The sequence below is a fragment of the Perna viridis genome, chromosome 1, assembly GCF_037379345.1.
Source record: "Perna viridis isolate PV_CMFRI_1.1 ecotype Kerala chromosome 1, ASM3737934v1, whole genome shotgun sequence".
Taxonomy (NCBI): Eukaryota; Metazoa; Mollusca; class Bivalvia; order Mytilida; family Mytilidae; genus Perna; species Perna viridis.
The window spans coordinates 19,129,297-19,152,279 of NC_142445.1; the positions used below are offsets into that span (position 1 = coordinate 19,129,297).

At 32.8% G+C, this 22,983-nt stretch overlaps 2 protein-coding genes and 1 long non-coding RNA gene across 6 annotated transcripts; 1 reads left to right on the plus strand and 2 right to left on the minus strand.

Moving 5' to 3' along the window:
- Positions 1-2,619: 2,619 nt before the first annotated feature.
- On the minus strand, positions 2,620-12,260 carry LOC148627619 (uncharacterized). 2 transcript variants are annotated; one of them, XM_088576030.1, is made up of 7 exons: positions 12,100-12,260; positions 9,934-10,020; positions 8,914-9,101; positions 7,342-7,416; positions 7,071-7,125; positions 6,530-6,679; positions 2,620-2,845 (listed from the first exon to the last, which is right to left on the minus strand). In XM_088576030.1, the coding sequence occupies exons 2-7, from the start codon at positions 10,004-10,006 to the stop codon at positions 2,736-2,738; spliced, it is 651 nt and encodes a 216-aa protein (XP_088432156.1). In that variant the 5' UTR covers positions 10,007-10,020; positions 12,100-12,260; the 3' UTR covers positions 2,620-2,735. The 2 variants fall into 2 exon arrangements, with proteins under 2 accessions (XP_088432156.1, XP_088432148.1); XM_088576022.1 differs by having other exon boundaries at positions 6,512-6,679.
- On the plus strand, positions 11,215-16,940 carry LOC148627620 (uncharacterized). 3 transcript variants are annotated; one of them, XR_015921206.1, is made up of 4 exons: positions 11,215-11,275; positions 12,014-12,069; positions 14,580-14,622; positions 16,487-16,940. It is a non-coding gene; the product is annotated as an uncharacterized LOC148627620 (long non-coding RNA). The 3 variants fall into 3 exon arrangements; XR_015921207.1 differs by lacking the exon at positions 11,215-11,275 and adding an exon at positions 11,710-11,775; XR_015921205.1 differs by lacking the exon at positions 11,215-11,275 and having other exon boundaries at positions 11,954-12,069.
- On the minus strand, positions 16,652-21,471 carry LOC148627621 (uncharacterized). Its single transcript, XM_088576041.1, has 6 exons — positions 20,620-21,471; positions 20,084-20,208; positions 18,640-18,725; positions 17,986-18,121; positions 17,459-17,604; positions 16,652-16,817 (listed from the first exon to the last, which is right to left on the minus strand). Exons 1-6 carry the CDS (start codon positions 20,634-20,636, stop codon positions 16,680-16,682), a joined length of 648 nt encoding a protein of 215 aa, XP_088432167.1. The 5' UTR covers positions 20,637-21,471; the 3' UTR covers positions 16,652-16,679.
- Positions 21,472-22,983: the final 1,512 nt, after the last annotated feature.

Below are 22,983 nucleotides of genomic sequence, written 5' to 3' on the forward strand. Positions count from 1 at the left end.
TGCTTGAAGATTGCCGATTTTAGCCGCAGGACGAACTGTTGCGTTACACAACAAAGTTCAATTCAACGTTCAAAAGTAAAACAGGTACATAAAAACATTATAACACAAGCTTTCATGAGCTAAATCGACCTAAAATCGACCTTAAAATCTTCAAATTTCAGCTCACTAAAATTTGTGATTTTTCAAAATTCGGAACCATGTCATCACTGATTGATTAGGTGTAAAGTTTAGTAGAGCACTGAATTCGCCTGGATGTTGAAAGCAAGTCAAAGTCAGAGGCATAGACTATTTGACGATTAGCGACTTTGAAGACTTCAGCCTTTGATTTTTTTTTTGTTTTTTGCTCGACCGATATTTTATTTCTATAGGTTAGAATTACGGAATTTTTATTGAAGAAATACTTAAAAGCAGCATGTACGAGTCACAAAACTGTATAATTAACCTACTTTTATTTCAGTATTTTCCAACTCTGTTTCACCCATGTACCACTATAAAACATTTATATCACTCATCTGGCTTGATAAGCTACATTCTATTGTGTGTAAAAGCGTCGATGTTTTAATATGGATAAAAATCCCAATGATTATTTTCTGCAGGAGATCATAAGAAAGAACCCTATCAATTTTCATCGAATTCTGTTCAGTGGTTTTTTAGAAGACTTTTAATGCAATAACATACAAAATAGTAAACAAAAATTGAAAGAAAAAGAAAAAAAAAAGTCCAAAAAGGACAATTTCTCCTAAGAAAATTAATGGATTTCACAAAAATTTAAGCTCAGATAGTTCTTATCATGCTCTACACTTTTACTCCATGTCAGAATTTGTCTGAACCTAGCTAACGGCTTTGGAAATACTTACGAAAAACTGTTGTCTGATCCCTGTCCTATCTTTAGTAACGTCGGTCATGTTTTAAACGGATCAAAAATCGACAACATACATGTATCAATTGTTTCGTTCAGTCACTGCATGTCATGGACTTTTTGTTTTAATTAGATTGCATGAACTAGTGGATCATCACCGTGTAACCATCTGCACAATTAGAACCGATTTGGTTTTCCTTTCCTATAAATGTTCTCTTGTTCTAAAGTGAATCAGGGGCGACTATTATAATAAAGATATAAACAGACTAAAAAAAATGTGCAAAGTGCATGCAATCATCTCAATTGGTTGAAAAAAATCTTCATAGCAACCGTGAAACACCAGAAGTGATGACACTGATGTTGGAGTAGCTCATAAGAATTATAATAGATAGATTGAATTTACCTAAACTAAATGTCAAAATTAACAACAAATAGAAGTTTGAGCTTTTTCATAAGTCTCATTGGTTGATCAAACAAGAGGCCCACAGGAGCCGGAATCGCTCACCTGGTTGAATTATGCCTTTCAAGGCAATAAATTAAACAAGAAGTTGTCCTACAATTTTGACTCAAGAAAACTTTGATAGGACTTATCATAAGGATCATTTCAGTAAATGAAAGTTTAAATCTATCATAGTTTTCAAGACATTGGCTGAAAACTGTAAAAAAAACCTGCCATTTTCCCCTGCCAAGGGCAATAACTCTTATAAGAAAGCGTCTGACAAATTTTATGCCTGGAGACTTTTGTAGTCCTAAAAATAAGGATCATTCCAGCTATTGAAAGAATTTGGCTAAACCTAACCGTTTTTGGAGATATATGCGAAAAACTACTGTCTGACAAGGGCAATTACTCCAACGTGGCTGAACAGATTAAATTGAAAATTTGACCGCAAATAGATCTCATCATGCTGAACACTTTTACCCGGTCAAGATAGGTCTTAACCTAACCGTCTTGGAGATATTTCCGACTTGCGGACCAACATTTCGTCAACATTTATCTCCCTTTGGAGCAGGTGTCTATCCGGAACACGTAAGGTTTTCCATATCGACGATACTTTAGAAAATCTCGAAAGTCAAAAGGGAATTTCTCGTTCTACTGACCCTGCCATAAATTTTCTTTACCCGGGATACAAATGAAAATCATCGTTATGTAACCTAGCAACAAAATGAAACACCCTGTAAATTTTGTCTGCTAGGGGATTCCATTTCCATTCGAGTTACCTGTTTTTTTTCTGCACCCGAATCCGAACATCGATTAGAGAGACTTCGAAATTATACCCGCTCTTACGAGAGGTAACTCTGCAAGATATCTGGAAGATAAATGTTGACAAAATGTTGGTCCGCAAGTCGGGAATATATTTTTTAACGATTGTTTGTTGAAACATGAAAGTCACACCAGATAGATATGTTGTATTTGATACCGATTTCCAGAATGACATTGACTGAGACTCCCTTTTTTGTTCATCCATTGCAACAATGGCTAAACAATTATATGCCAATATGTTGACTCAATCAGTCTATGTCTTATAACAAGTTTTAAGCATTAGCTTTTTAGTGTTATTTTGAGCTGCATGGACTTTATTAAACCCCGACCTAACACGACCTTACTCCTACATTCTCCACGACCCTACTACGATTGGCCCCAATCTCGTCAAAAATGAAGGTCGTAGTAGGGTCGTGGCCCAGTGTAACAGGGGCTTTAGGACGACAGTATATATATATTTATCTTTAAGACTTTCATTAAGAAAAAATGTGACACAAAATTATATGAATATATATTCAACTTTTTTCTAAGTGGTTCTTCATGTGGTATCATTTTATATGCAGACATGAACTGAAGAAAGGACTAGCGTCTTGGTTATCCAAATTCATTTCGTTTCTAACTAGTCTTATGGTTTCCAAAATTAATATGGATTAGTTCTTCAGAAAAAGCTTGATCTCTTGTTTCATCATCCATGGCAAGTGCTAGCTGAATAACGGGTGTCCTGCCTATCAAAACAAAAAGAAAACAAACAAAATACAATAGATAAAATAAAGACAGAAAAAAACAAACACCAAGCGAGTCAGTAAATTCAAATTGCACAAGAAAAAGTGAATAAGGAAACAATATTAGACGCTTTTCACATTTTTCTTTAAACACCGTTGGCTTACACATAGTAGTTTACTCTTTATTATGATGATCTGAAGATACCAATTTCATGTGTTATTTAGGGGATGACCATTTGATTTTGAGGGGGGGGGGGCTTGGAAGAATTCTAAAAAACGTATTTTTCTTGTTCACGCCTTTTTTGCCTAGGAATGAACTTGTGTCAGTTGTCCCCAATCACACCGTTCCATTATAGGATTTTCCCCTTTGTCAATTATAAAAATGCCACATGTGGTTATTTGAAGATTTCATGGTAATAATGAATACTTTGATCCAAAGTAATCTTCCTGGACCTTCCCTCAACATCAAATGGGTGCGATGGCCCCTTAGACAAAGAACGTTAAATTACGTTACGGTACTGCGTGTATTTCAAAATGTATTGTTGGTCTTCCGATTCCTGACGATATTGAATCCATTTAAAATAAAACAATTGGACAAGATATAGGTCTAGTATTAGAAAAGAAATGAGGTTAAGATATTTCTTTCATCCAGGAATATCTATGGGCTAAATACAAAACAATTTTTTTTTACTTTAAATGTGTTCCTTTTCGCTTGCTCATTATTTTGAATCAATTTTATACTAAGCAAATTAATTTATTTGAAAAAAGTAAAGATCTCCACATAAATGCCAATAAAAAAAAACCAAAACAAACTTATAAGATAGATATAAATCAAGTGAATGAATGTCATGCAGTTGTCCAATTAACCTTCTAAATTAGTTTCGTTTAATCATGGGAAGACCAACTTTGTTTACTTTACACCATTTTAAGTACTGTAACGTAGTTGTAACATAGTTGAAGTAACGATAACTTTATAAAGATAGCAGTGTTTTATCGAATGTTCCCAGTGTAATAAATTTCAATAATTTCCCTCGCGTACTTTCTCAAGCCAAAACGTAACAACTTTGATATCAGTCCAATCATCACAGAATTTAAAATTCATGTAGAAAATGTCGATAAATTATGAAGAAAATCTATCTAATAAAATAGGATAATCAATTGGTTATCGTGAATAACCAAAATGTGCCAAAAACGCTTGAGGTTACAGACCACCAATTCAAACAATGAGCATTTGGAACGTACGCAAAAATAGTCCTACGCAGAAATAACCCCTGTTCCTCATAGTGCTGTGAAAAAAGTTCTCATCTCATTTAAAAAATTTCAACAGTTTCTGAAAGGAAAAACATTTCTGTACATTTCATAGGTGCATTTTGCTTCTTGTGATGTGAAGCCTAATCTCCATAATGATTTCTAAATATACCCCTATCTTGTGAAAACACTGGGATTTCCCATGCTATTTATAGACACTTCACTTCCGGTGACCAGTACTGCACTGCAAGTCTGCTAACCCCACATGCCATTCTGAGGATTGTGAGCTGACATATGTAGAATCATGCTGATATATAGTCCTCTGCAGGTTAAAGTTAAGGTAAAGTCCAGAGAAGCCATTGAATATTGTGAAATTAGCATAGAAGCCTATGGGAAGTGGAATTAGTGGTTTTTAGCCTTAAGCTGAGGCCATGGAAAAATGATAAGTTTCTTGGAATAGCTTTAAACTACTTGAAGATCTTGTAAACTTTGCTATGAGAGGAATACATTACAAAAATCCTTCAAAATATGCAATTTTTTAAGTTATAGGTCCAAATTATGGGAAATTGGTCTTTTTGGCTGAATTTTATGTCCTATCTTGTGAAAAGTGTAGAAAACTTAGTAAAAATATCAAATATTTAACTTTGAGGGCTATATTTACTTAAATATGGTGGTAATCAGCACTTGAAATCAAGTTTTGTGTAAATTTGAGCAAAAATTTGATTAGAAATGAGGAAAAACTCACTTTCATTACTGCGGTTAAGGACATATAAGCATTTCCCTATGGCAACATGGAAAATGCATTTTTGAGTACTTTTTTTGCTTTAGGTGCCCTTAACTTGCCATGTTTTATTGTGAAAACACTGTATTTACAAATTTAAAGCCAAAGATATCACCTTTTGCGAAAATTTAAAGATTTAGGGTTTTTGACATGTGATCAAGAAAAAGGGGGAGGCATGTCAGACATAAATTTTTAAAAATAGACCAATTTTTCAGAAAATGACTATTTTTAAAGGCTATCTCTTTATAAATATTGTTAAAAAACAAGTTGTGATTGATTTTTTTTATTTGAAAAGTCAGAAAAAGTTCTTTGCAAATATTTAATGCATTTAAGTATGGTAGAATATTGTCACTTTTTTGCTCGCGCAACTTGGTTACCCTATATTTAAAAATCAAATATTTAAAAAAGTGCTTGTCACATTTCACTGAAACTTTGCAAATGCATTCAGTATGTGTATAAGAAGATACTTGTATAGTTATATATTTTTTCTAAGACAGAAAATGACTCTTTAGGTTACAGACCACCAATTCAAACAATGAGCATTTGGAACGTACGCAAAAATAGTCCTACGCAGAAATTACCCCTGTTCCTCATAGTGCTGTGAAAAAAGTTCTCATCTCATTTAAAAAATTTCAACAGTTTCTGAAAGGAAAAACATTTCTGTACATTTCATAGGTGCATTTTGCTTCTTGTGATGTGAAGCCTAATCTCCATAATGATTTCTAAATATACCCCTATCTTGTGAAAACACTGGGATTTCCCATGCTATTTATAGACACTTCACTTCCGGTGACCAGTACTGCACTGCAAGTCTGCTAACCCCACATGCCATTCTGAGGATTGTGAGCTGACATATGTAGAATCATGCTGATATATAGTCCTCTGCAGGTTAAAGTTAAGGTAAAGTCCAGAGAAGCCATTGAATATTGTGAAATTAGCATAGAAGCCTATGGGAAGTGGAATTAGTGGTTTTTAGCCTTTAGGATTTAACTTGTGCGCGAAACAAGTTCCGCACAATGTGAAATCTAGGCGTACTTCGGCACTTGTGATAATATTTTGGTTATTCACTTTGTCCAATTAATTATCTTATGAGTAAGAATCTAACATGTATTGGTCCATGTTACACTTCTAATAGCATATTTTGGCCCTACACTTTCATACAATTTCCAATTGTAAAGAAGCACTCCTGATAAGAACCATGCAAATGTGATTTATGGTTGGAAAACCTACATATTTTATTTTTGATATTATGTTTAAAATGTTATAGTTATCAGAAATAAACATGTGGCCTTTCATATAACCCTTGTTCTAAGGGGATAAAAATTATATAGAATGTACCGTAGAATTCAAAATTATGGGAGATAACTCAGTGTAAATTACACTAAAATACAAAAGAAACTGTTGGATTTTCAATCTGGATTATCTTCTAAGAGCAGACAGATTGGAATGCACAATTATACAGTTCATCATATAGACCTATAAATCAACTTAATAACAAAATAAAAATGTGCAGTCTTTATAAGGTATATCACATATTGCAGAAATTGATTCTTACAAAGACTAATACTTAAATGTTTTTAGTTTTAGAATCGAAAAGATGAGAATTTCTTAAGGATAAAATTTTAAAATATTTAAGTTACCATAAGATGCATTCTTACGTCTTTTCCATATCGCGTAAACTATTACTGTAATACCAAATCCAAATGCAACAACAATGCTAATGATGACAGTTATCGCGGTGCTTTGAATCTTTGAGGATGTAGTTGGCGGAACAGGTGCAGTAGTTGTAGAACTATGTTTGTAGAACGCTAAAATGTGAGGAGTTACATGGTTAAAGTTAACCAACTTATTTCTCAAGTTTCATTTTATTGAAAGCTGTGTAGCAAATTGATAAAAAAAAAATAATTAAAAAAAAAACAAGGCAAATCTGGGGTTTTTATTGCACAAACATCAATCATACCCAGCCTACGAATCCGACAACATATCAAAATTGTTTAGATTGGTTTGTGTAAAATTGGTTTTGCTTAGTTAAAATAAATAAGTTTTGTTTTGTTTTTGTCTACCTGTACATCATGATAAGAAGATGAAGATGCTACTTCGACAGAAATACTTAAAGAATCTAAACTAATCTTTTACAATAATCTTGTACTTCAATGTACTTCGGTATCTTAGTGTTTGTAACTTCAATTAATAACCTACTAATAACTCTGGCGACTGGGTTACAATGACAACCAAGATCACATACAGGGACAATCTGTAATGATATGATGTTTTATGTAAACATTTTTATGTGGAAAGAGGTATGCAAGCAGATAATTGAGTTGTAAATGGTTTGATGCCGAAAATCAACTACCGGTATTTAATAGTTTTGCTTGACAGAAGAAGTGTTTTAAGAAAACATAATTGCAAAATAAGAAAGAAGACAGTAATTGAGTACATTCAAACACATAAAATAAGTATGACTTCTTACCGACGTGTTAAAAGTTTCATGCTTATCAGGAAATTCAACTTCTGGATAAGGAATTCGAAATTTACAGATTTCCGCCTACAAATATAAAACAATAAACGAATGATCTGGAACATCAATAGGTCTGTTAGAACCTATTCACACTTATCAAATCTCTTTTACTGTTCATATTATAGTTGAATTGATCGCAACCGATCTATTTTGTTACGGTTTACAAATGTGGTTTCAAAAAGATCGATTCAAATAAAGCTGAAGTGAAGCCCAAATTCGACAAGGGGTCTAGGGACCACTCAAGACCCCCTGTGGGGAACAGGGATCGGAGCTCCCAGAAGCTCCCAGTGTTTGGGCGTTTTAGACCCATAAAAGTCAAAATGTGCTAGACTTTTTTACAATTAGGATTGAAGTTATCTCTACAAAAGTTTATTGTCGTCATCATTAACTCGTCGATCGTAACGGTGTATACATCTGCATCATGAGGACCGATTTGTTCAGTGTATCATAGTTTTCCTTTCCTCTTTCGTCTTCCACGGACTTTACTTATTATGAGCAACTCGAAGGGTGTTTCTAGAAAAAGCAGGGGACACTTACCCCACCGGTGCACCTGGTCCATGCTCCCAGTTTTTAGTGGAGTCCGAGTTGCTAATTTTCTCTTGTTGTATTGTACGTATTATTTCAGTTATTTTATGTTCTTTGTTGTATGTGACTATTTCCCTGTCTTTACTCAATGAGTACATAGTAAACCACGAAACAACAAAGAAACCCCCGTACACGATCGCTTCCACTTATAAACTGCCACCTCGTCCTCTTTTCTTTTCTATCTGTCTCTCTTTATATTTATTTTATGTCAGTTTATCATTAATATTTTTTTACGATCTGATGTGGAAGCTCAGGCTTCCGAAATTTCGCCTAGTTACGCGCATGAATTATGTGAACGCTTGGAATTGATTGCCACTGCTTCAAATGCGTTTAATTAAGCATACGCTTATTTTTTGAATAATTGTCTTCTCCAGGCACTTCCTCCTTTTCGTTTGAAGCTTTTGTACTCTGCATGCCGAAGTATTAAAGGCAATAGCACCACTCAAATATAAAATGCAACCGATGTCACATATTACTTTCTTTTTCATTAGGCACCATTTTGGAAAATGTGCATCAGTATCTAGACAACATCGCCTGGTAGCAAGTGCGTGCAATAGTGAGACGATTGCGATCGATTGCTATCGGCTTCTTTGAGAACGATAGGACTAATTCCGATCGATCGCAATCGACTCAAGTTTTATAGTTATGAACACAGAAGCAATCCAAAGAGTCGATGGCAATTGGTCTCGATGTGAACAGAACCTAGGAATGCTAAATAATATAAATCGTTTTTAAGCACACTACTTTAAAGGTATCGCAAAGTGCAAACACAATATAGAAACAAAGAAACATTTTTATATACAGTATCAATGCATGAATTTCAATTCACAAATACATACACAGGGGTGAATCAATATATTGAAAAAGGGAGAGGGTTTCATGCTATCATTCTACCGATGCAAATTTATAAATTGATTGATAAATGGTTAATATACCTACTTTTCTTTCACACATTACATTATTTCTGAAGCTATTTATTGTTACTCTAAACGTAGTGACATATCTACGATCGTATTTCTCCCATGGAAATATTTCTGGACAATCCTTTATGGTGATTGTATATTCTAATATGTTGACTTCACGCTCAATATTAGCCGTCCAGCAAGAGCAAAAGGTATGCAATTTATCTTCAATGAAAAGATAAAAAAATACACTGTGAGTACAATAGTTAGTTACAGATATAGGCCTTCTTTCGGCTGAATGGTTATTACATGCAATTGACGAGATAATTATTATAATCTATTATTCCATAGTTTTTCCGACGTATTCGGTATAGTCTGGCTATTCCCCTTTGACCACAAAGACGCTCTTCTATGGAAACGCAAGTCACATGATCGCAATTCTGTTTCCCGTATAGCCAAATACTGATAACTTAGTGGCGTTCGAAAAAAAACTATCGAAAATCAAAATTGCGTGCCATGTGTTAATTCCTTGCGTCGGCTTTCTTTTTTTTAAAGATAGTACTTGTTTGAAAGTCTAAATGTCTTTTCGTTATTCTTAGTAAACTACCATCCAACAAGTTAACGGTTTTAATCGCTACAAAAACTTTTAATTACATTTATGTTGCAACAATATTTTGGAAACGGTAGTGCATAATCTTACTCATGAAATTTTCGTTTGAAAAAGGATCGTTAAAGATGTACAGGTGAGAAAGAAACACAGCAAACAAAATACATGAGAATAAATAGAAATGTTTTGTTTATTATTTCATACAAAATATAATAAGAAAAACATTTCAGTTTATTCTCTAAAGTTGTTAAAGTTTTGAAAAGACTGTTTTAATCAAAATCACATTGTTTTGCGTTTTAAACTTAATCAAACATAATATCGGAAACATTTGAAGCGTCTACAAACTTGAAATAAATGAAACGGCCCGCCTTGTTTGATGACAAACACACTGAATGGACACCTACCATAATAATACAACTACCTATGGCCACATAAAAAAATTTTCCTTACCATTCATATCACTGTTACCACCGTGAAGAAAAAACAAAAATTGCAGTACTGCCGTTATAAGGACTGAATCCATAACCTGGTATCATTCTGAAATCAAAACAAAGTTAAGCATGACAACATAAATATTTAAACCTTGAGACATAATTATCAATGTGAAGAGATTTTAATTATGATTATGAGGAAGATTATAAAGCTAAGTAAGCAAGCCACTCTAAATAAAATTCTTTTTCATACAGTAATAATAAAAAAATATGATTATTTTTTTTCTGAATGCCTTTGTGAATTTAAAAAGCACGGAAGTTATTACAATGCAGAATAGTTTCAAATTAAGGAATTTTTAACATTAGTGTCATATTATATTATATATGACCTAATTTTTATTGTTTTGTATTTGAACTAAATTAGACAAAAAATAACCACTGATGATATAGTCTAACCTGCTTAAACGCTATCAAGTAAAATACTGGGACATTTTTGAAGAAGCCATCATTTGACACGTCTTGTGATGGTTCAAAGACATACAGTAATTATCTTTGTCTCAAGTCCGAATATCGAAATCCTCATTATACATTCTAAATGTTATCCTCACTTTAGTTCGATGACTTAAGATGGTCTTCTAATACATATGCGAAATATTGGACATTGAAATGTTCTATGCTTATAATAATATTCCTCTGTACTCACAATTTTTGAATGTTGAGCCTTTTACTTCTTTTGGGTGAAAAAAAATCATCGGAAATTTGAAGGAATGTATTTCTATATTATATGCTGTGGTTAGACTTACTACAAGTCCCCTCTTTATCATATATTTATGCATTTACCCCTCTGATAACGCCACTACAACCTGCTCTTCCCAGCAGTAAGTAATAAATTTGCTGTCAGAGATACATGCAATTGATAAACGTTTTCATTTCTTCATAAATTTAAATAAAGGGACTTGTAGCAAGTCTACGCTGTGGTCTCCTTGCTTTTAATCATACAATGAAGTCAATGTTCACATTTTGCCATCAAAAGTGTACATCTTTCATCCTATTTCATGAAAAAATACTCCATATGCACCGACTTAAAATTATCGCAAATAAAGTTTGTGTACTAATTACATACAAAAACAAAGTTTATTGAAATTCTGACCAGTAATTTTAGAGAATTTGCATCATTATTATTATGATGATATTATCCTCATTTATGTTCCAAGAGATGACCTTTGAAACTTTCGATATACAGGCACCAGTTTTGTTTCACCCATTGGCTGTATTTTTAATCCTTTTTGGTCGATTAACCAGCCTTTACACTGCTTTTATGACCATGACTACACAAGAGTTATGATTTCTCTTTAACTGAAGTAAGTTTAAAAAAAAATTGTATGATGACTTTTAGTTTGTGAAATGAATTTATAAACATGTTTTTAAAATTTGTACCATTGATCTTTTGCGTGCATATGAAGTTACATAATTAAATAAAATCATATGCTTTGAACGACAATCGTTATCAAAAATATAAATATATAAATAAAAGTACATCAAAATCATAAAAAGACAGTAAGAATAAAGTTAGAACACATAGTAGGTTAATGCGTAATCAAGGAACCAAGATTTGAGCAGAAATCAAAAGAAAATAATCCAAGGACCAGACAGGAAAAACAGACAAACACAACAAAGAACATAAAATAACCAAATTAACAATTACAAATAAACAAATGCCAATTAATAACTCGGACGTCACCTAACACTAGGAGCATGTACCATGTGCGCTGGTAGGTTAAGCGTTCTTTGCTTTTCTAGAAACACCCGAGGAGTTGCTCATAAAATGTCAAGTCCGGGGTATATGAAATAGGATAGGAAAGTATGTATAGTAACGAAGGACATCTTTGTATTTACTCGTTTTGTAAAATAAATAAGCATAGCTTGATTCAAAGTAAACGCTTATTATCAACAGGGTGATTTAGTTGCACAAAAGATAAATTTAGCCTTTTAAATTACTTTATATTTGATTGTCTTTAAACTCATTCAAATTCGTTCAACCAAGTTATTGGTGTATCAAAATTTATCAGACTATCAATGTTTTATGTAACTTATTTCAGATTATCATTTTATGAGCATTGATTGTTTGAGAATATCACTTAATGTTCATCAACAAGTAAGTAAAATAATCCAATTTTATACTTACGGTAATAAATGATGACTTTACTCCGAACCATGAAGCTGAGAATTATGTTGACCGTCTGTCTTTCATAAATGTATTGTCTTATATAGTATTTAAATTCAACATAAAGATAAATAGTTCAACCGCATTGATGGGGCCAAATTTGATACTTATTGTGCAGTGGTGGAAATCCATAGACATAAACAGAAGAGAAACATTAAAAAACCCACCAAGGTTACTATTCATGTTTTGATCTGATGGGTTCAAATCAAAGTGTTAATAGCTTTTGTTTAACTGCACAAACATCTATTGAAATATTCATTAAAAAGGGTGATGGATAGTGTTAAAATGACAGACGACTTAAATATAGTATAGTTCTACTGGCTTCCCAAACTTCAAAATCCACCTTATAAATTTAGATTCATTTCCTCTTCAAGTCATTGCTCTACAACTAAACTTTCTATTTTACTTACTAGCGCGCTCAATACCATAAGAATCTGATTATAAGTTTTTGTAACAAATCTTATAAAAATTGTGGAATTCACTATTTTTGGAGTGTTAACAACTCGCTTGAAGTGCTTAATATATTACATGTCCTTGTATGGTCTTTGGAATCTGTTCAAAGTTGTGTTTTTTTTCAACTTCATACATTACACTTCAATATTATCTTAAAAAATACATATTTTATCAAATGGTTATTGAATTAATCGGGATGTGAATATATTTGTTCGAATTCTTTGAGATTATTTTTTAGTAACGAAAAACATAAAAAACTACGTTAAGACTACTTTCGAATTCAACATTTTTAGACAACATTTTCGTAAGTTATTGTAATTCCAATGGGGGCCACTTGGGCATCACGTATTGCGGGCCTCTTCTATACTGTTACGAATCACAGGAGCTATGATAAATAAAGACCCTTATAAACAACATTTGGTAGAAAAAAATAATTACACCTTTAAATATTTCGGCTCTAAACAACGATGACATCAACATTTATACTTAAGATATATATATCCTGTAGAACTGACTTTGAATAAAGTAAATATTGATAATAAAGAATGTCCGTTTCTTGAACTTAATATCATATCGATAATTGTAAACTTGATACTTAAATTTACAAGAAAGGGATGATTTTTCACTATTGTCAACTATCAGTTTTTAAATGGTGACGCCCCCTTGTCACCATCATATGGTATTCGCATATCATAAGTGGTCGATTTGTTCGCATTTGTAACAGTATTTCGAATTTTAACGAAAGAGATCTAGATATAACCGAGAAACTACAACAGCAACGTTTTCGATATCACAAGTTCGTAATATCATTCATGAAATTTTTCAACCGATACAAGACATTTTTTCTCAAATACAGATGTACTTGTAAAGGATTTTAAAATTGCGCTGGTATATTTCACATTTTGTTTCACGGTTATATTCTACACAAAGCACGGAAAGTTCGATTCTTACCCAATAAGTAAATTGAACCGTTGAATAGGCTCATTCGTAAAGGATATAGTTATGATATTGTTGCCAAATTGTTCAGGATAGCAATTTTTGATATTAACATTGATTCACAGAGTATTTCCATAGAAATTAAAACACTATATTTAAAAGCCGTTTTTTTGGTATGAGTTCGGTTGTGTCCTTATTGTATGACTAATGATGTACCGTGGTTCTAAACCCTGCATTGGAAGAATTGGGATTGATTTTACATACGATGGGAACATAACTTTTTGTAGGTTTAAACTAGTCTGGCACTGGTATGTCAGTTAACTGCCAGTAGTCCCTAGTTTGTGATTTTTGAAATTAATATTCAGTTTCTTTATTTTCGTTGTCACTTTGGCATATTCACTACACCTATTCTCGTTATATTCTCTTTTAATATGCTATTCAACCTTCGATTTTGCCATGGCATTCGAAAAAGTGAGTAAGTTAGGCCTGACTGACGAATGCAAATAAGGAAATTACGATATTTGTTGCGAGGAAAAGACATAAAAAACTCCTTATTACTTTTGCCACGAATAACATTACTTAAACATTCACTTTCTAATTTTAAAGCCTTGCTTAGGGGACATTTTTCAAACAATAATTATAATATTGATACTGTGAAATCAGCCTCATATCTTGACATACATTTAAAAATCGATGGTAAAGAAAACTATATTGACCAAACTATACGATCATCGCTATGACTTGTCATTCCGTATTGTCAACTTTCTTTTCATTTGTGGCAACATACCTTCGGCAGCTGCGTATGGAGTTTTATTTCACAACTCAAACGTTATGCCAGAGCGTGCCGCAACTATGCAGACTTTTTTGTACTGCGCTAGACTTCTTACAAATGGGCTTCTGGAACAGGGTAATGTTGCTACAAAATTGAAGTTAGCACTTCAGAAGTTTATGGTCGTCATAATGAACTCGTCGATTGTTACAGTGTATCCATCTGCACCATGAAAACCGATTTGTTAACCGTATCATAATTTTCATTTTCTCTTTTGTTCCAGATTTTTAGTGGTGTCCCAGTCGCTAATTTACTTTTGTTGCTTTGTACGTATTATTTTTTATTTTATGTTCTTGTTGTGTGTGTCTGTTTTCCTTGTCTGGAAATAGTGCAGGAAAATTATCCCGCCATTTTTTCAAAGTACATTTAAACTGAATTTAACCTATTAACATCTTAAAAAGGCAAAATGTTGCAAATATTTTGATGGTTTTCTCTTGATGTCGTGAGGTATAAATACTCGAATAACGCCATAAAATCTGTGTTTTTTTCTTCATGTGCCACATCTTATACACATTTTGCCTTATTCTCAAACAGAGAAGTACTAAAGTGAATAAATCCGTTTGAAATTTATCTGAATTTGAATAATTAATTCTTTTTTTAACGCTTAATGAAAGGTAATTAAAGCTAACGTTTTATCAAAACACGTTATTAGTAGATATAAGACATATTATTTTTTTTTTTTGGGGGGGGGGTATATAAAATGTGTGTTGGTATACTTCGACATATACATCTATAGAAGGGTCTGAAAAATTCCCAACGATGTTAGAAGCAAATTTTTTGTCGTTCTCTCCGCGGAACTCGTACCGCTGTGATATCTATGGCAACACCGCCTACCCAAAGTTCAGCACCCTAGACCACTCGGCCAGCTAGGCTATATAAAAATATAGCTTTCGCTGGCCGGGTCATTCCTCCTCGTAGGGTTAATCTATGGCTGTAACTAAGTACACAATGTATGGTAGTACGGGACAGCTCATTTAGGTGTTATTATGTAGGATTGAGGATAAAATTAATGATATATGTCATAAAAAAAATCAGTCTAATTAAAATTAGACCTTGCGTTTTTTTATTTTTGATGTACGCATCCGGCGAAACAAATAAAAATCGGAGGGGCTAATTTTAATTAAACTAAAAAAATCAATATTATTCGAACGTCTCAGAATGTGACCACTCTTTTCGCTGCACTGCTCCATTGGATCAAATTGATACAGGAAAGATAATATAAGCATAGAAGGGTCTGAACAATTCCCAACGATGTTAGAAATGTCAAATTTGTAAATGTGACGACTCTATTCGCTACACTGCTCCATCGGATCTATGGGTTTAAAGGTGCGAAAAAACTTTATTTGTAATTTAATTGTAAAACAAATACCTTAAAATTGTTATGTATTTTTGTGTCATTATGTACGACTGTTTTATATCAGTTATCAGTGCTGGTTATCTTAAGATAACGCATTAGATCACATCTTATTGCAAAAGCATCTAGTATCAAATATTGCCAACTATTTTGCTAATGCATATATAGTTGACTGACATATTTCTCAGTAATTTGAATATGTCAATATAATACTTTCATGGTTACAAATACGTATAGCAAATGATTCAGTTCAACCATTTGCAGCCTTACATAATACCTTCATTTATTCCATTTCTGGTGCCAAAACTATTATAACACAGACAAAAGTCCCTTTTTTATATCTTACACTCTTAATCGTATCACAATAAACTTTATTCTTTTAATAAATTTCGGTAAAGGTAAGGACTGTTTAATATGTACATTTTACAGTTATAATAGTGATTTTTCTCCCTTTTATCCTCTTAAATGCACATGTCAAGACGAACCTTAAACAAACGTTTTTTTTTCAGACCAAAAACGAAGTTATTCTTGGGTTTTACATTATAACCATGAAACAGTTTTTGTGTTGTTAGTAACTTCACGAATATCGTATTTAAATGGTACTTCTCATCGGCTTTTTATTATGTCCTAAAGCTTGACAAAGTAATATTCAAACTTTTTGTAGAATGTTTCTATCATATAAGTTTTGCGTGTAAAGCTGCACTAAGGTTATCTTAAGATCTTAGTTTCTGAAGATAGTCGACATGCCGGTGCACTTATTTTTCTCTTTATTGCAGCAAATGCATCAAAAATGGTAACAACAACGTCTGAGGAAAATTTGGTTAACAATACCACATATCCAAATTTGATCAACAATACCAAAGTTTTTGTTTTAGAGGAAGAAACTTCGAATTTAATGAGTTTATCTTAAGCAGACTTGTTCAACAGCAGGAAAAAGTAAACAAAGCTATGATTTTTATAGCGTTAATTCTATAAACAGTCCCTAAATTTCCAGAATTGCTGCCATCCACAATGAGTTTTTAGGTCTTTGCAGTATGCATAGTCATTATAGCAGGAACCAGACTTCTTCATTTCTGGACATTTTAAATTTGCCATGTTTCCATTATACTGTAAAACAAATGAAGATATTTCATTTTTTTTCTATATATACGAACATGAAATAAATAAGATAAAACACTTAAAAACACAAAAAAGGATTTTTGAGTTTCCAAATTAAAGATATAAAAGTAACCTTGTTTACTTATAAACACTTTATTTAATTAAATATCACTATCCTCTTCGTACTCCAACGGCGATATTTTGTCATCGAACACTCATCAATAGGTGAGGAATTCTATCACATCTATACCAAACAACACGATGCAGAACACATCGACTCTTGTGTCTGTCCAGTTAGAGTAATTAAGGGAACCAAGATTCGATCAAAAACAGAAGTAAATGAGCAACAGGGTTTCCACCAAATACTGGGATCATGGACCTGGTGCTCCGGTAGGGTAAAAACATGCTCATGATTTTCTATACGACAAAAGCTGTGTTCCATTTTTTTGTAAATATTTAATGTCAATTCCATGCATTACCGTAAGTATTTCATATGCATTGCAGTTTCAAATCACACGTGATAAAAGCTCGACGACTACAACAACGCACAAAACTTCTAGAGATAAACTTTTAGAATTTCAAGATTATTCACAATTGATATTTGTTCACAGTTGATGTCCACTTTATTCTTTTAGAAACTGTATACTCACCCCTACGTTGACACAAGCGCAGTTGCTTCCGTACGCGCCTTTGAAACCTTTCCTTTGATAGCAGTTTATATCCTTCACTGCTACTGCATAACTACATTGGTTCAAAACTATCTGAGGATGGCCTTTCTCGTCGAACCAGATATTTCCTATAAATTTTCAAAAAACAAGAGCAAAATGAAATATTGCAAATAAAGAATAAGTACGGACAAAGATTGTACAAAATACACCACAAAACAACATCATTGACGTCTGGGTGAAATGAAGGCGATTGTAGTATTGAAGGTTGAAATGTAATAAAGAAATCTGATAAAGACCTGCATGGCGGTAGACGACGAACGATGCCAAAACCTGCTTTCCTGTAAATATGTCAAAGTCATCTTGTAAATGTTATCTAAGCAAAATATAACCATGCCTGAAAAACTAGGGAAACATCATTTGCATTTCGTCATTATTTCAAGATTCTCATCCAAAAGAAAATAGACTACAAGCAGTGTCGGTATTCCGGTTGGCTTTGCACTACCACTTACCCATTAGAAGATAAGTTTTCCCTATGGCATCAGGGTGTTTTGAATTAAAGTTGTAACAAATATCCTTCATGATGGTCGGGTTATTTTGGTTTACCCCATAAGAAAAATCTAATGCTACACTTTCAGTACTTTTTAACTACAAAATAAAAAAAATGATATTTATAATTTGTTACTTAAACATTCTTCATACTATTGTTAATGATACAAGAAACATCTCAGTTCAAAGCATGTTCAACTGAACTTCTCTGTAAATCTGTCTTTCTTATGTCATTCAAATGAGAGAGAGAGAGATCGGGGTACGGGTGTTAAACAAATGGACGCATTATATGAATTGTTGGAGGGATAATAAATTGTTATTTGTCATTTATATTAGTTATTCTCATTATTGATAAAATAAAGAAGTGTTACGAACAATATATACAAAATAATAATGATTCCAAAGGCAAATATATATCAGAACAAAGAAATAATGATTACAAAGAAAACAGTTTGTTTTTTAATCTAAATCTGCTATTCAGGGACCGTTTTCTACATTAATGTAAGCATAGATTTATTTTTAAGAACGTTGTTCCAGAATGGTTTTATTGGGGTCAGAAATGAATGGAGAAGTTAAATTTTCTGTGTAATTCTATGAAAACCACTTTTATTCACTACCTTGATGATTTCAACGGTGGTTATGTTATACATATTTGTACTCTTTGCTGGATCAGTAAACGTCTGTACCATTTTTGCTTTAGCCACTACAACAATGGAAAAATGAATAGTCGTTTGTAATGTCAATATATATTACTGTAAAAACGAAATTAGAAATGTTACCTCAACAGGTTCGTGCATTACAAGAATCTTTTAAAGTATTTATTTTTAAGTATGTTTAACAAGTTGGAAAAAGAAGTAAAAAGTTCGCTCAATTGTTGCTGGGTACATGCAGTAAGACAACTAAGGGAACCAAAATTCAAAATCAAAATAATGCCGTCCAGGGATAAAGACTAGACAGAGAAAACAGACACATAACAAAGAACATATAATAACCAAAATAATACGTACAAATAAACGACGGTAAATGAGCAACTTGGACTCCACTAAAACTGGGAGCATGTACCGGTAGAGTAAATGTTCTCTGCTTTTCTAGAAATACCCAACGAGGTACTAAGATATCACGTCTGGGGTAAACGAAAGAGGAAAGGAAAACTATAACACGGTGAACAAATCGGTTCTGATGGAGGAGATAGATTCGCCGAGTAATGATTTCATAATGACGACCATAAAACTACTATAGTGATGACTGTACCGCGGTACAAAGGGTCTGCGTAGTAACGCAAGATCTGGCATAACGTAAGAGTTGTGATTTAAAAAACTCTGAACCCAGGCATAGAAGGGATATTACCAAAGAAATTTGATAATACGAAATGAAAAGCCATCGTGTTTGTCATATATATATATATATATATATATATATATATATATATATATATATATATATATATATATATATATATATATATATATATATATATATATATATATGTAGTTTGGTTAATAGTTTTCCTTTTCTATCGATTTCTAAATGTAACTCAAGATATGAAGCTGACTTCACGGTGTCTGTAGTATACTTTATCCCAAGTTCTTAGGGGTAGATGAGATTATAAAATCCCCGAAACTATGATTTTTTTAACGATAAAACGTCTCCTATATAGCGAAACCTGAGATCCAAGCTCCTGGACAAAAGATGTTCCTTCTTTTGAATCAAATCAGATATAAAGTCAGCCTCCTAAGAGTGAAGGAATGTGTCAGTGAGTAGAGGGGGACAATTTGTTTCCATTGGAAGAGTAATCAAGGGAACCAAGTTTCTAGGAATGCCGACCCCGATTGATGAAAAACGCGTCCAACACAGTGGACAAAAAAAAACCCAGCATTTGGAGAATACAACTTCTTCGGTATATTTGGATGATGATTTAGGATCCTTATTTTTACAAAGTATGATGAATCTCTACTAAGGACAACATGTAATGTGTTGTATAATTACAAAGTCATCTATTTGAAAAAATGATACTTACAAAAAAGAAACTGGAAATCTAAAATAGAAAAAAAAATAATATACCTATGTCTGATACACAATACGTCACTTCTGGATGTACGAAGTAAGGGCAAGGTTCACATATTTTATCATTGTAGTCTCCGCGTATGGTCGTCAACATAAGAAACGATACCAACCAAATAATGTCACTGGAAGAAAATAAAATGACATAAAAATCAAACGTGTTTTGGGTAATGATTGTAGCTTAATTTTACACTAGAATTCTCTTTTTATATCAAATAATCAATACGTTTTTTACCAGCTTGGCATACTGAATTGCAAGAAGGATGAAAGTATATTACAGAAAATTTAAACAATAATAAAAAAGAAACGTAAAATTCTTGACGTTTTGTAAAACACGATTCAAGCTATGTGTCTACGATATCTGTGGTGTAGCTGTAGTGTTAGTGATCGATTACATTCATTTTCATTTATACCAAATTTAATATACAACAGTAATTGAAACTTAGATAAAACATTTATAATTGTCAAATAATCCTGTCATTAAGTAATAAAAGCTATGATAAAAAATCAAGAAACTAAATGCTTTATGTACTCACAGTCGCAAAGAGCGCATTTTATAATGTATACCGGTAGTAAATAAAATACATCCAATATACTCAGTAAGGAATTGATGCCTAGGATTCCGTAGACTGGTTTGTATTAGTGAATGCCAAGGCTGGTAGGGGTCCTGTAATCTGATTCCATCGTCATTACGTACATTCTTTGGTAAAACTACTATTTTTATTTCAATAACAATATTGATGCAAATTTAAGCTGTGGCCTTCGGTCTTCCCTATTGAAAGCCATAAAAATGGCTTAAAGTAATAATTATTAACCAGTTACAGTCTACATAATATCAAAATTTAATACACTTTTACTCTATCTCGTAATTTAATGACCTTTAAGTGATATATAACATTGAAAATCAAACAAAGCTAAACGTCAGAAATAAGCCTTTTTGCACCATGTTGCATTTATCGTTAATAGTAACTGCGCACGTCATACTTATCTCAGTCCTATCTTAAAAAGGAAAACCAAAGCAATCTGACAAACATTTAAAAGTACGATGAGGAATTCAGTTACAAATCTAAAGGTAAATAAACCCATAAATTATAGGTATGATTGATTTTTTAGGTTGATAATCCTGTATCACCACATACAATAACAATGGTTGGTGAACATTTTTTTTAACATCATCTGTTAAGTTAAATTGTTTGAAGCTTTCCTGGAAAAGTGCTACGACTTACACTTTAAAAAATCGAAGATCATCTTACTTTGATCGTATCAGTGCCATCAAACTGGAGATTTTTTTCATCATTTAGCAACTTAAACTTAAGTATTTAAACATGTTCGATGACAGACTAATGTCATGATATGTGTTTTACAAGTTGTTTTGTCTTGACGTTTACTTTTTTCTATTGTTCTATTTTTGTAGAACTCAATTAGATGTACTTCAACAACATATGTTTTAATATATAAAAAGTCTGGAGGCTATTTGATCCTTTTCTTTATTACTATATTTTTATTTGTCAAAAATTGTCAACACAAATCTATCGTTTATTCTCATACTTAAAACATATATTTTCATCTACTTGCTGACCTATTCCTTCACTGTTATAAGGCTGACTTTATAGCGGATCTGATACGAAAGAAAGGACATCGTTTAGCTAGATCCTTTAATCTCAGTTTCCGCTATATAAATTACGCATTATCATCGTTAAACAATCCTAGTTTCGGGGATTTGATCGCATCTACCCCAACGAACTTGACTGTGAAGTCAGCCTCATATCTAGAGATCGATGGTAAGGGAAAACTATTGACCAAACTTTACGAGAAACGTGATGTCTTTTCATTCAGAATTGTCATCTTTTCTTTCATCTGTGGAAACATCCCTTCAGCACATGCGTTTGGAGTTTTCATACCACAACTCATACCTTATGCCAGAGCTTGCCGTAACTACGCAGACTTTTCGCGCTAGTAGACATCTTACAATAAGGCTTCTGGAACAGGGTTATGCTGCTACAAGATTGAAGTCATCGCTGCAAAAGTTTTATGGTCGGCATTATGAAAGAGTGATCAAGGGAATCAAGGTTAAAGGTAATCAAAAGAATGCAATCCAGGCACGAAGACCTGACATGGAATACAGACATACACAAAAAAGAACATAATGTAACTAAAATCTTACAAAGCAACAAAAGCAAATGAGCAACTCGGACTCCTGGATCGTTACGGTGTATCCATCTGCACCATGAAAACTGATTTGTTCATACGTGTCATAGTTTTCCTTTTCTCTTTCGTCTACACCGGACTTGACTTTTTATGCGCAACTCGGCGGGTGTTTCTAGAAAAGCAGAGAACGCTTACCCTACCAGTGCACCTGGTCCATGTTCCCAATTTTCAGTTTTTAGGCCGAGTAGCTCATTTTACATTTGTTATTTTGTATGTACTATTTTAGTTATTTTATGTTATTTGTTGTATTTGTCTGTTTTCCATGTCTGGTCTTTGTTCCTGGATTACATTCTTTTGATTTCTTGGTTCCCTCAATTACTCTTGAGTATTCTTCCGTATTTTTTGTTTTCAAGAATTCTTGTTTATAATTTATTTTGGGATCTTTCAACTAATGCTGTTGATGAGATGATACTCAATGAAACACGTGGTCAACATACTAAAGTTTGCAATATTGATATCATTTATATTTTGGCATTCGATATTACAAGAAATTGGAGAATAATAGGTTTTCTTACACAAAATATGTACAATGTCAGTACGATGTTATAAATTTATTGAGGTAGAAAGGATGGTAAATCAAGACATAATTCGTGGAGGGTAGATTTATACTCATTTTAACATGGGTGCGGCATTTATATTCAATTATTTAACACCGAGCGATAGCGTGGTGTTCGATGAGAATATAAATGCCA

Bases quoted from the DNA above. Each gene is read 5' to 3' on its own strand.
- LOC148627619 (XM_088576022.1), bottom strand. From the start codon at position 10,006: ATGGATTCAGTCCTTATAACGGCAGTACTGCAATTTTTGTTTTTTCTT. The intron at 9,102-9,933 runs GTAAGGAAAATT...TTTTCATTGAAG, and splicing joins TGGTAACAGTGATATGAATG to ATAAATTGCATACCTTTTGC. The intron at 2,846-6,511 runs GTAACTTAAATA...TTGTTTTGATAG, and splicing joins ACGTAAGAATGCATCTTATG to GCAGGACACCCGTTATTCAG.
- LOC148627621 (XM_088576041.1), bottom strand. The intron at 17,605-17,985 runs GTAAGTGGTAGT...GAAAATTTATAG, and splicing joins GAAAACTTATCTTCTAATGG to GAAATATCTGGTTCGACGAG. The intron at 16,818-17,458 runs GTGAGTATACAG...TTTGTTTTACAG, and splicing joins GCGCTTGTGTCAACGTAGGG to TATAATGGAAACATGGCAAA.